The sequence below is a fragment of the Miscanthus floridulus genome, chromosome 11 (genome assembly GCF_019320115.1).
Source record: "Miscanthus floridulus cultivar M001 chromosome 11, ASM1932011v1, whole genome shotgun sequence".
Lineage (NCBI taxonomy): Eukaryota > Viridiplantae > Streptophyta > Magnoliopsida > Poales > Poaceae > Miscanthus > Miscanthus floridulus.
The window spans coordinates 60,613,503-60,626,060 of NC_089590.1; the positions used below are offsets into that span (position 1 = coordinate 60,613,503).

Consider the following 12,558-nt stretch of genomic DNA (forward strand, 5'->3'; position numbering starts at 1 on the left):
CCAACACATTTGTTGTCTAAATAGGATCTTTATAAGGTGGCTGTGAACTTTGATAGAGGGGTGTAGTCTTGGCTAGACCGAATTATTTTAATTTCGCATTTGTTTCGGTTAACCGATGCGATTAAATTTAAAAACGACTATTCACCCTCTCTAGTCGTCATCTCGACCTAACAGCTGTCCGATGAGAGCCTACCAATCATGAAGCGGTTGGGCATCTTCGATCACGGCGCGGATCGAAGGCCCAATTAACCGTTGGACTAATCGAAAGACATCCATCTAACAATCTGAACTCATTTCAAGGAGGAAATGCGACATGTACATAATGAAAAATAGGTGAGCATATCTCTTTTTTTTTAAGGTGATAGATGAGTAGATCGTGGTGGCAGCTCAGGGGCAGGCTTGAACAATATTATTATGCGAGCGATCGTGAGCGACTGATTAGAATCCATTTGCGATGATTTCGACAGCACATCTTGCACTCGCTACCAAAAGCAAGCAGGTTCAGTAGAGTCACAGTATACACGCGCTAAGACCCAGGGATAAAAAAAAAAAGATTCAAGTATTCATCCATCTTTCGTCTTACCTGCGAAGTTTAGGTGCGCCGAAAGCGCTATTTCAGCAGCGTTTTTCAGCGAATCAACAATATTTTTCTCTTATAGCATTTCAGCATAAGCACAACGCTAAATTTCAGCGAAAGCAACATGACAAAATTCTCTAATCAAATGTTTCAATGTAATTCAGTCTGCAGAAACCATCCTGAATATTTCTTTGGGGTGTTAAAGTGCACAGCTGCAAGCTGCAAATTTGCAATGCTTAGAACGGAAATCACAAGTACACAGCAACAAAAGAGGACCGGAGTCCACAGGCGGTCAGATGATCGGCGGCGGCGGCGTCTCCCAGACATCGAACACGTTCTCCTCGTTGTGCAGGGCGAAGAGCCGGTCGCCGCCGATCGAGAAGTCGCAGATGGCGCCGCCATAGCTGCGCCGGAGCGTCGACGTCAGCACGTACTCGGGCCCGCTGAACACGGAGATGCTGTCGTTCATCGACGAGAAGAGCTGCCCGCCGTGCGTGGCGAGCTTCGGGTAGCAGCTCTCCTCGCCGGGCACCTTCCGGTTCATCAGCTTGCTCCGGGAGCTCCACCTTACGCCGCCGGCGCCGCTCCGGAGGTCGAGGAAGCCGAGGTCGTCGTACTGGTTGATCACGCAGACGGAGCGCTCGTCCTCCATGGCGATGGCGTGGAGCACGCGCTTGTCGTCCAGCGACGCGGCCGCGCCGGCGTCCGACCAGGACCAGACCACGTCCTTGGCCCGGAAGTCCAGCAAGCCGATGAAACAGTTGTCCGCCTTGGGGAACAGCGTGGCCACCATGAGCGCGTTGGTGGCGTCCAGCCACTGTAGCTTATCGGCGTCGCCCAGGGCGCAGCCGGGTTGCTCGTAGAAGAAGTCGGCCTGCTCGCCGGTGACGCGGTCCCAGACGCCGATGCCGTACTCGTTGAGCCGGCCCTTGCAGCTGGCGAAGATCCTCGAGTCCTGGTCGAAGGCCAGCGCGCCAGCGGTGAAGGACTTGACCTGGCGGTCATGCGCGACGCGGAAGCGGTGGCAGAGGTCGCCGGAGGCCGCGGAGAAGGCGGCCATGCCGCCGTCGCGCTTGCCGAGCCGCTCGCGGGCCGCGATCAGGAGCGTGGCGGCGTCGAGGTAGGCCGCGTCGTTGACCTGCGAGTGGTCGAGCGACACCGGGCGGTGCTCATCGAGCATCCAGTTGTACACGCGCACGGCGCCGCCGTGCGCGACGCAGCACCCGCCGTCTGGCGCCGCGCGGATGGCCGTGCCGTCCCCGGGCGAGCGCCCGGGCACGGACGCGGCGAGGCGGAGGCGGTCGCCGTCGAACGCGCCCCACCGCGCGGCGCGCACATGGTCGAGCAGGCCGTAGTAGAGCGCCTCGCGATAGAGCAGCTTCTCTGGGAGGTGCGGCGGCACGTGGAGGCTGCCCGTGCGGAGCAGGTCCAGCAGCACCGCGAAGCAGGCCGGGTTGCGGTCGATGAAGTACTCGGCCACTCCGCCGCCCGAGGGGGAGGAGGAGGAGACGTTCCAGGAGGAGTCGAGTAGCGCACCGAGCATGGAGTCCCGGCCGGCGTTGGCGAGCGTGGTGGTCGTCGTCTCGAACACCTGCCCGCCCACGTTGAACCGCACGCGCCCGCCGGCCGCCATCGTCGGCGGTCGCCAAAGAACCGATCTTTACTACACCATCTCCGCTTTGAGCAGCATCCAGCTTCCGATCCCGTGTAGATTCAGCGCCAATTACCGGAGGATTCCGCGGCGAATCCGCTGGGGTATCGAATTGTCGAGCTGCCGCCTCCGCTGCGCTGTATCGGGCGGTTGAGGAGACGGCGGATTGAGCCAATTACTACTGCTCGCGTTTGTACGAGGTCGGGGCGTGTATATACGAGCGGGAATCAACGGGGTTGGTTGGATTGGATGGCTGCCTCGGCTGGATTTATGGCGTAACGGCAGTGCGGAGGCGGATGGGGAGAGAGGAGACGGAGGACGGGAGGGATAGCGAGCGTCGAGCGCGGAGGCAGGTAGCAGGCGAGGTGGTGGTGGGGCGGTGTCGCTTTGACGTGAAGACGGCGCTTGATTGGAAGGGCAAGGCAACGTCAGAGAGTCCCCAGTCGCCAGCCCGGCGGCGGGGTCGGGGACGCATTTCTAGCTATTTCCCCCGACCCCCGGTTTGGTTGTTGGGGGCAATTTTAATGGTTAAACTGTACTCCCTCTATCCTGAAAAAAAAATTCTAACAATTTTCATCGTGTTCGCTTGTTGGTTTCAACCAGCCCAAACCAACCAACCAACAGTGTTTTTCTCTCACAATAAACCAGCACCAGCCAGCCCAAACCAGCCCAGAAACCAACCAGTGAACAAGCCGTTTACAACATATTAGCAAAGAAGATAAAAGATCATGTCCCTTATTAAATTGTTGAACCTTAATAACTCTTCAAATACCGAGAAACCTAATTAAATAGTGTTGTTTGGAGTATCAATAACAATGCAGGAGATAGAGGTTGAGTTAAATAAAACACATACTACAAGAGTGATTAATGTGCCTCTAGAAATTGATTCTTTTATGACAGAGGGAGAGGGAGTACAGTAGTACTAAAAGTGATCTTACTACGCTGCGTTCAGTCGACGATCTGAACAAGAAAGATGGAGCTCGTCACTCGTCAAGTTATCATTGTGAATAAAGTCGCCCACTAATCCTTTTATCTTTTTAGATAATGGTAGATTAAACAACCGGCTTGTGAGGACCGCGTGGCAGGAGCATGTGGCTTGCTCCGTGCTGACCAACGTTCGAGCCCCGGACTTGGCGCTCGTCCCTCACCTCGGAGATTTATTCTTCGCTAATAATTTCAGTTGCCTCTCGCGCAGATGTGCCACGATGGTCAAGTGTCCGCCACAATCGGAGTCTGGTGATCTTCGAGTATCTCTCAGTTGCGTTCGTTGTCTAGGTATAGTTGTATATTTATTCGTATACCGTGTGTGTAAGGTGTGTGTGATGGCGTGTGTCTGTATCCGAACAGATTCTACAGATGTACTTAAGATGAGAGAAAAAAAAACGGCTTGTTTCCTCAGGTAGGAATCAGGCCACTTATATCACAATCACACCACCGGCGGCCTGTTAGCTGCAACCGTGCAACCGCCCGAAGGTGGCCACTGACTGGTAGGCACGCAAAGTCACACAAAGGACTGGCTTCAGTTCACGTCGTCGCACACGGCACACTCGCACAGCATCGTGCATGCCGCCGGGTGACGTGCAGGTCCTGACAAAGGACTGACTTCAGTTCACGTCGGGGCGGGCTCTTCGAAAGGCCGCCCGCGCGGTCGGCCCGCCTCCGTGCTCCGGCGTCCGACCTGAAGTCAAGCTCGCCTCTCCAATCATCGGCGCCGGCGAATCTTCCGGCTTCGTTTCGCGCGCTTCTTTTCTAATCCCGCCGCTGATCTGACCGTGTGTCCGTGTCCCGACTCCCGAGTCCATGTCCCTGCCTCCTTTTCCTCACTCCTGTCCTGCTCCTTCGCGGTCGCGGGGTAGCCTTGTGCTGGCCGGTCGAGGTGGCTGGGTGGGAATGGAAACGGCGCGGCGGCCGTACCGGTGCGTGGCGCGTTTGGTTATGTACAGTTGTTGGGTTGGGGGGCTTCTTCTCGTGTCGGCCGGAGCCCCGGCGGATCCCGGTATCACGGTAATGGCGGACCGCGAAACGCTTCTGTGGCTCAGATGATGCTCGGATGGATTCGATTCGTGTGCAATGCTCAGTCACAGCTCGAAGCTCGGAGCTCACATACTTCGATCCTTATGAGAGGAAAGCGTCGTACAGATTGACAGTCACGGTACGGTAGAACACCAAACCAGTACGGTTCATCCAGGAATCTCTCCCCCATATCGCAAGATCAACAAATGCTTATGGGGCTTATAGAATGAAGAAATCCCTATACATAACTCCAAGGTGGAAAATCAGATAATAGTTTAAATATTGAACTACTCCTTTCGTTAAAAAAAACTGAAAATCTTTTTTTACAAAGAGTCAAACTTTTCAAGGTTGGCTTAATATATATAAAAAAATATTTATGATGCATAATGGGTATTATTAATTTAATACTGCAATATATTTTTCACAATAAACATTATATTTCTTCACTATTTTTTATAAATCTAGTCAAACTTTAAAAAAAGTGAGATATTCATAATTTTTTTTATAAATCTAGTCAAACTTTAAAAAGAAATGACTCCTCAAAAATTGAGATATAGGACAGAAGAATAAAGTGCAGGCCCAGTGCCGGAGGCTCCCACATGAGTGGGGTCTGGAGAAGGGAAAAACCGAGGCAAGCCTTCCTCCGCAAAATCTATAGAGAGGCTGCTTTCGAACCCACGATCTGGTGACTCAATAAGACAGCTCTCACCACTGCACCAGGCCAAACAAGGGCATACCCAATGCAGAGAGCTCCCGGGGAAGGAAAAAATCGAAGCAAGCCTTCCTCCCGCAAAATCTGTGGAGAGGCTGCTTCGAACCCACGACCTGGTGACTCAGTGAGATAGCTCTCACCACTGCATCAGGCCAAAAAAGGGTGTAGCCAGTGCAGAGAGCTCTCGCTTTGTGCCGGGTCTGAGGAAAAGTATCAGTGGCAAGCCTTACCCTCGCCTGTGCAATGCGAGGAGACCACGACTCAAACCCAGGACCTTCCAATCACAGGCGATAAGACTCTATCGCTTGCACCAGGCCCGCACTTTCTAACAGGATAGAAGAATAAGATTCAGTAAAAATTGCAACCCTAAGTTGAGCTACGGATTACTAAAATCCAGAAACAGCTTCCAGTTAGAATCTGAGAGTAGCATAATAATAACCAGTAATAATAGGTTAGATGCTTGAATACCCAGGGGGGAGGGGCAATCAGGCAATATTTTTCTTGGCAGCAGATAAGTCGAGTTAGAAGAGAAGTCAGGGAAAAGAAAATGGGGCAAATCACTTTTTGTTCTTAAAGGACAAGGGAAATCACGTTAGAAACTACGAACTCAGAGTACCTTTCTTTTGCTACATTCTCTTCGTAACAGGAACATATTTTTGTTTGCCAACAAGGATAACTCAAACTAGTATCAAAAAAAAAACAAGGATAACTCAAACTGCATTACGATTTAACACAAAAGCTTGAACCAAAGCAAGGATGAAATCCATTTTTGCCAGAGGCACAGCCGCTGGCAAGGAGAAACAAAATAAAGTAAAACCAAACATTACAGCTCCTATAGAGAGTTTAAGACTGCAACTAACTACGAGCTGACTCATGATGGCCAATTACCAGAGCGCTAAGCTGGTAACCGGCCCAGGGAATATAAATAAAGCATACATGGCATGCCTCATGCCAACATTTTGAGACTTGAAACTGCAAGGGCGGAACGCCCCTGAGATGATGAACTGCATAGCTTCTGAGCAACTAGTTGCGGCTCTTTCTTCTGCGCTTCTTTCTGCTAGTGGTTTTAGCAGACCCCTTCTCCTCCTCCGATGACTCACCTTCATTCTCCTCTGGCTTCCTTTTGGTTGAAAGACCATTGGTCTTGGATCCATCAATAGCTTCACTGGATTTCACTTCATCTTGTGAATTCTTGTCTTCACTGCCAGCATCATCCTTTGAGTTGTCGGTGCTATCAGGCTCATCCTTGCTGCTTGCCTTGACAACAGCATCCTTAGCCTTTCCAGTAGATCGAGAGGGCCTTGCACCTTCCTTCTTAGAGTTAGTGCCAGTCTTAGGTGTTTCTTGACTATCCTTCTCAGCACTTTTTCCCTTCAGTCTGGCTGGAGTCACAGACCCTTTTGGACGCCCTCTCTTCTTGGGAGGATTCTTAACATCACTGCCACTGTGCATAAAACAGTTAAGTAGTTTTCACATAAGCTATCGAGTGTACAGTGTATCAAAGATAGCACATTCATAATAGTAAACACTTACCTTTGAGGTGTTCCTGTTTTTCCTTCCTTCATTTGTTGACCCGAGCTCCCTTTAGCTTTTCTGCCACGTCGTCTGGTTTACAAGAAACAACTCATAATTTAACAAATGAAACCTCTGCATTAAGTTATAACCTAAAAAATGGACGGGAAGTTGATCAATCAGGATAGAAAGTAACTCAGATGTAAAAAAAGAAGACGCATTAGGAATAAATCAACTTCAGAATTTCCATTTGGTGGTTACCACCAAATAGCAAAGTTATAGCTAGACAATCAAACAGATCAAAGGCATGCTAGACAGGTTAATTTGGAGATAAGGACAGAGACAAAAGCACATAGAAGAATTCACATTAAATCTTAAAACATATGAGACAAACATTGGTTGTTTGAAAAAAATCAAGCGATTGCATGCTACCACTGCTTTGTTTTTTAGAGTTGAAACTAGTAACCCAGTAAGTGTAAAAAACTGCTCCTAGCAACTTAGGCAGAAACCAGTTCTTAAAACGAGGTAGGGGAAACTGCAGTTGTGCACAGAATCACATATTATACTATTTAACGTTCTGGCATAATTATAGTTGTCATCTCAAACACAGAACATACAAAAGGCGCAAAGTAGATATTTTTCTTACATATTAGATGGTGCATCAGGATCAGTGTCTTGTTCCTGCAGGATGGCAAATGAATCAGAAAAAGGAACAGAAGAGGATACATATAACTGTATCAAATTCAAATCTAATGGAAATACCTCAGCAGTGAACTCCCATCTTTCCTTCTTAAGCACTAGTACCTCAACATCACCATCATCATACGAAACCTGAGCGCCAAGAGGAAAGGGTCCAAACATCATAATCAGTTTTGTTTAAGAGAAAAATTAAGAAATCCATCACTAATAGTGTTTCTCATTCAGACAGGCTAAACGCTTAAGGAACAAATGAAGTGCGAATGGGCACCTTGTGCTTCTTTGACGATGCATCAAATGATTCGACAACACCCACATAGAACCTGCAAATCAAGAAATAATTTCAAAACCAACCAAACTGCATGCTAGCATAACTCATGGAGCAAATAGCATTTTCAGCTGTTAAACCCTGTTATCAAAAAGAAGATTTAAGGAAAGAAAAAAGAAAAAAAAACTATAGGTGTACAGTTCCAACCAGAAGAATAATTCACCAAGCATATATATATATATATATATATATATATATATATATATATATATATAAAGGAAGAAATAGCAACCACTATGCAGACTTGGAAGCCTTCAGAAATAGCAACCACAGTGCATCAAAAAGGTGGTCATCAGAAATAAAATATATGCTCACAAATAATCAAATGCTTCACTATAGAAATATCCATGACATTGCCACAGACAAAATAAACATTGGTGCAAAAAATAATATATATTAACTACTGTAAGAACACCATTACTGATAAGAAACACATGTTGATCATCGGACTTACATTTTGTCATCTGGCCACCAAACTTTGATTCTTGAGCCAACAAGGTTTTCATCAAGCATTTTGTTTTTCTTTGATAGAGGGGTCTGCCAACACAACAGAAAAGGTTCTGATAAACTGAAACAGAAATAAGGTCGAAGACAATTCACTGTGTGTCAAGAATGCATACCTCTTGAGCTTCCTGCAAACGTTTCCTTTTTGATGACGCCCCACCATCCTCTTGTTGGCCTTTTGATTTATCGATCCTTGTTGGGGACACCATTTCCTGAATAATGATAATCGATAAAAAAAAATCAAGTCATTGTGGAAGACCACATTAGGAGAGAAAAAAAGAGTGTAAACAGAAAAGGTCAAAAACATGATAAACGACAACCAAGGGTGATATAAGTTAATCCGTTGAAAAGACCAGTTGAGCTGGCCGACCGTTAGTAATGCTTTACCTATCGACTATCTTATTGTAGGGAATAAAAGCATGTAAACATGAAACTATAATAGGCACTATCACTATAGAAACCCAATCTTCAGCTAATAAGATATAAGCCTGGCTGAAGTACAGAGAAACAACTTCAATGCATGTGCTGTAGTCAACTGAGAACAAGAAAGCTACCTTCAAACTAATATCTTCATCGGTGTCTTTATCAGAGACAGCATCTTCTTTCTGCAATTTCATACTGGTTTTATGTTGCTTCTTGCCAGATTCTCCTTCAGCAGCCTTAGTTGATGAAGACTTCGCAGCATCTTTATTCAGTTGCCTTGTAGCTCTCCCTCCAGAATCAGTGACAGGATCAAGTTTTGCAGATTTTAGGTCTGATGCATGTTTCTTTCCGACAGGCTTTTTCTCCTGAGACTTTGCTGCTGGAGGTCGGCCTCTCTTTGGCTTAACCACAGCAGGCTTAGTATCAGTTGGTTTTGATGATTCCTCAGCAGTTATATTGCCAGTCTCTGATAGCTGCTTTTTATCACCATCATTTGTCTCTGGGGATAACTCAGATGCTACTAGAGCCTCATTGTCTTTAACCTTTGATTGTTCACTCATCTCAGATCCAATGGAAGAACCAAGCTTGTGATCTTTCTTTGAATTGACATCAGATAGCTTTTCAGTTTCAACAGTCACTGGTTCTTGTACTTCTTCGTCACAAGATATCAATTGCTCAGAACTTTTGGTCTGCTTGTCAAGAGAAGTCAGTTCTGGCTTCTGTTTAGAAGAATCCGGTGTCTGCTCGTCACCAGAAGTCAGTTCTTGCTTCTGGTTAGAAGAATCTGGTGTCTGCTCCTCACCAGAAGTCAGTTCTTGCTTCTGTTCTGAAGAATCTGGTCCATCTGGAGACTTGACATTGTCAACTGGAGCAGCACCATTGCTAATGGCAGTTGTGGGAGTGCTGCTTGGACTAGTACCTTCTTGGCCTAGGCAATTGACATTTTGGTCCACCTTTGAAGTTTCCTGAAAAATAAGAAAATATAAAAGTTGTTGTGTCTACCTCACTCTATAGAACATTAGATGCTGAACATCTGTAGATGTATACCTGTGGTGACTCGTCAGAAACAGACTTTTCAGAAAGTTTACCTTCAGCTGCCTGCATAATAATAATTCAGAGGAACTTAGCACACAACTGAAACATATGCATACCAGGAGAGGGGGGGGGGGGGGGGGGGGGGGGGGGGGGGCGCGCTCTTAGTACTATCAAATTGAGGATATTATATGCACTAAAAGTAATGGTGAATCATGCTACTGATAGTACCAGAATCCAACATGACTAGTCACAAAAAAAAAAAATCCAACATGATTATACATACCATCATATCTGTGCACAATACACTATCCAAACTTCAAAGGAATTAGTACATAACAAAAATGTTTCTTTGAAATTTCACATGTTATATTATGGTTAATATAGTTCCCTTTCCAGATAGCAGGGTTCAAAAATTCTGACCAAGTCCCTTTTTGAAGAATGGCCTGAATTTTAAGTTAAGATACATTCAATACCACACATAACTGAATACAGGCCTGTAATAACAGTATAGATCACATGTTCCTCTCCTACCAGTATCTCAATAACAGAAGAAATAGCACCCCTTTCTGTCAAACTCTTACAAAAGCAGCCTTTCCCATTTGATTATGCATCTAAAAATAGATCAACCATGCCACAAAAATGAACTAATACTTAGACCAACAAATTTTCAACATGTATTCATCAGTCCAAAACTCAATTTGTAATATACTGGTGATTTAACTAACCATGTCTTTTCCTGATGCATCAACATTGTTTTCTCCAGCATCTTGGAACAACGTTGTAACAACGTTGCTGTATCCATCCAAGGGAGTGCCCTTAAGTAACTCATGAAGCACAGGTTTGAGCTTGTCCCTGCATAGGCCTAGTACCCTCTCTGCAAGTCCAAAAGATGCTGGGAGAGTTTCCTGTAAAGTAAGGACAGAAATTTTAGTACAAGATGACAATAACTAGCTGTTAATGCAAACAACAGAGGGATGGAATTACTTGCGCTTCTTTAGTAAGGTTCTGAAGCAGGCACGATGCCAGTTCAGCAGTGGACATCATCGCTCTCCTGAATTACAAACAGCATTATAATTTCCATACAGTGGGTGACTTGTTCTGAATGCCTGGTGCTGAAATATACAAAAAAAAAAGGAACAAATAAGATGAGAAATAAAAAAAAAATCCACACTAGATAAACAAGGACAGAATTCATGCACAACAGGAACATATATAGGAACATGCATTCTATGACTACCATCACAGCAATGAAATCCTTCTTTGGGATCTAAAGATGCCACAATTACATTATTGGCTCAGTCCATTGTCATGCTTAAAAAATATGGCACCAAGTGTATGCAAAAATTATGACACAGATAAATGTGAGGGAAGTTTCTTACGAGGCAGTTTTGAAGAAATGACGGAACATATCCAGTATCATATGGTCCAAGTCAAGATCCAACATCAGAACACAACAACGAACCCTTGCGACAGAATCAAGGATCGAAACCCTCCTTGAAAAGGAAGGGCTGTTCATATCATCCAAGTCAGCAAAAGTATCCACAATTCTCTTAAACACGGCCTGCAACAAGGCAAAATAGCAATGGTCAGTACATATAGACACCATCGTTCCATCCCAAGAAGGGCAACAAATCTCACCTTCATAACATCATCATCATAGGGGGCCTCTGGTGCGGTAATCCTGGTAACTTCAGTTAAGCAAGACGTGAGAGCAACCTTTACGTTGGGATCAGGGTGCTCCAGTAGCTCATTTGTAATCAAAACAGCCATAGTGGGGCGAAAAGCATTGTACATGCTCTCGGGCGGAGATTGATCCACCCTGGACAACCACATTTCGGCTTCCTGCACAAACGAACAAGCAATTCCAACTCTAATAAGAAAAGGGCAAACCTTGTATATAGTCCTGAGCTAAATGAGCTACCAACTAGGCCATACATCACACATCATAATCAATCTCCAAAAAAAAAACATTGCAATGCAAGCAATATCTCCACGAAAACAACTCAGGATCACATGGTCTCATCAACCAACAAAGCAGATTTTTTTTTCTTCCATCCTAATCTAGATCAGTGACCAACTAGGGCATACTTCTATCTCCGTTCGACTGTTCCAGCCTACTCAAAACCGCACAGATTAATCAATCTACAGAGAACCATTTTCTCCAATCCCAAGCCGGATGAGCCACCAGCTAATGTAGGTTCCGTAATAAGAAAAAAATCCCAAAACGATAAACAATTGCAAGGCAAGCTACATCTCGACACGCCTGATTGACGAACACAACGGGAACAGAGCACGATAGTTAGGCAAAACGATATACAATTGCAAGGCAAGTTACATCTCGACACGCTCGATTGACGAACACAACGGGAACAGAGCACGATAGCTAGGGCGAAAGCAAAGGGTTCGCTGGGGCCGCGCTCACCTCGAGTAACCGGAGCAGTTCCTCGTGGTCCTCCGGGATAGCGCCAAAGCGCTGGCTTACGTCGCGCATCCGCAGCTCGGCCTCAGCCTGCACTTCCTCCGGCGTCATCACAGGGGCCGCAGGCGGTGCGTCCTCCGCCATCGTCGGGGCGCGGGGTGGAGACCTAACGGGGAGAGGGGTTTAGGGTTTCGGCGAGGGGGCTGGTGGTGACGGGAAGACTAGCGGGGGTAGGGTTTTATAGCCGACGAGACGCCGGTGGTGGCGGCGGCGACGGTGAGGAGGCGTTCGCACTCGACCTCTCCCACCTTCCAATTTTTCGCGATTCGCCGCCGTTCGAATCGTGCAACGGGAACATCTGGGTTGGCTGAGGTTGAGCAGGGGCTGAGCTGTTGAGGCCCCTTCAACCAGTTTACCAAAAATACCGGTTCCAAAGACTCTGACGAGGACAGGTCACACAAGTCGGGTTGGCTCCCGATTTCAAATTCAAAGGATATGGAAGGAAAAACTTGGCGGCAGATAGGATTCATATACCAGGGTTAACTCAGAAAATGTCTAGGATCGTTTGAAAAATATAAGTATAAATATGTAAATTGTAGGGTTTAGATGTTTTGTGTAAGGCTTTTAACATTTTTTTTTCTTTTTGGTTACTTTTATTGTGAATGCTCATTTTGAATAATTTGTTTTT

At 46.3% G+C, this 12,558-nt stretch overlaps 1 protein-coding gene and 1 pseudogene across 1 annotated transcript; both read right to left on the bottom strand.

The window, feature by feature from the left end:
- Window positions 1–718: 718 nt before the first annotated feature.
- Window positions 719–2,663, bottom strand: LOC136493305 (BTB/POZ domain-containing protein At2g24240-like). The gene has a single exon (XM_066489373.1). It carries the CDS (start codon window positions 2,208–2,210, stop codon window positions 870–872), a length of 1,341 nt encoding a protein of 446 aa, XP_066345470.1. The 5' UTR covers window positions 2,211–2,663; the 3' UTR covers window positions 719–869.
- A 2,882-nt stretch (window positions 2,664–5,545) lies between these two features.
- Window positions 5,546–12,269, bottom strand: LOC136493207 (sister chromatid cohesion protein PDS5 homolog C-like; annotated as a pseudogene).
- Window positions 12,270–12,558: the final 289 nt, after the last annotated feature.

Coding starts and splice junctions, on each gene's coding strand:
- LOC136493305 (XM_066489373.1), bottom strand. CDS start 2,210: ATGGCGGCCGGCGGGCGCGTGCGGTTCAACGTGGGCGGGCAGGTGTTC.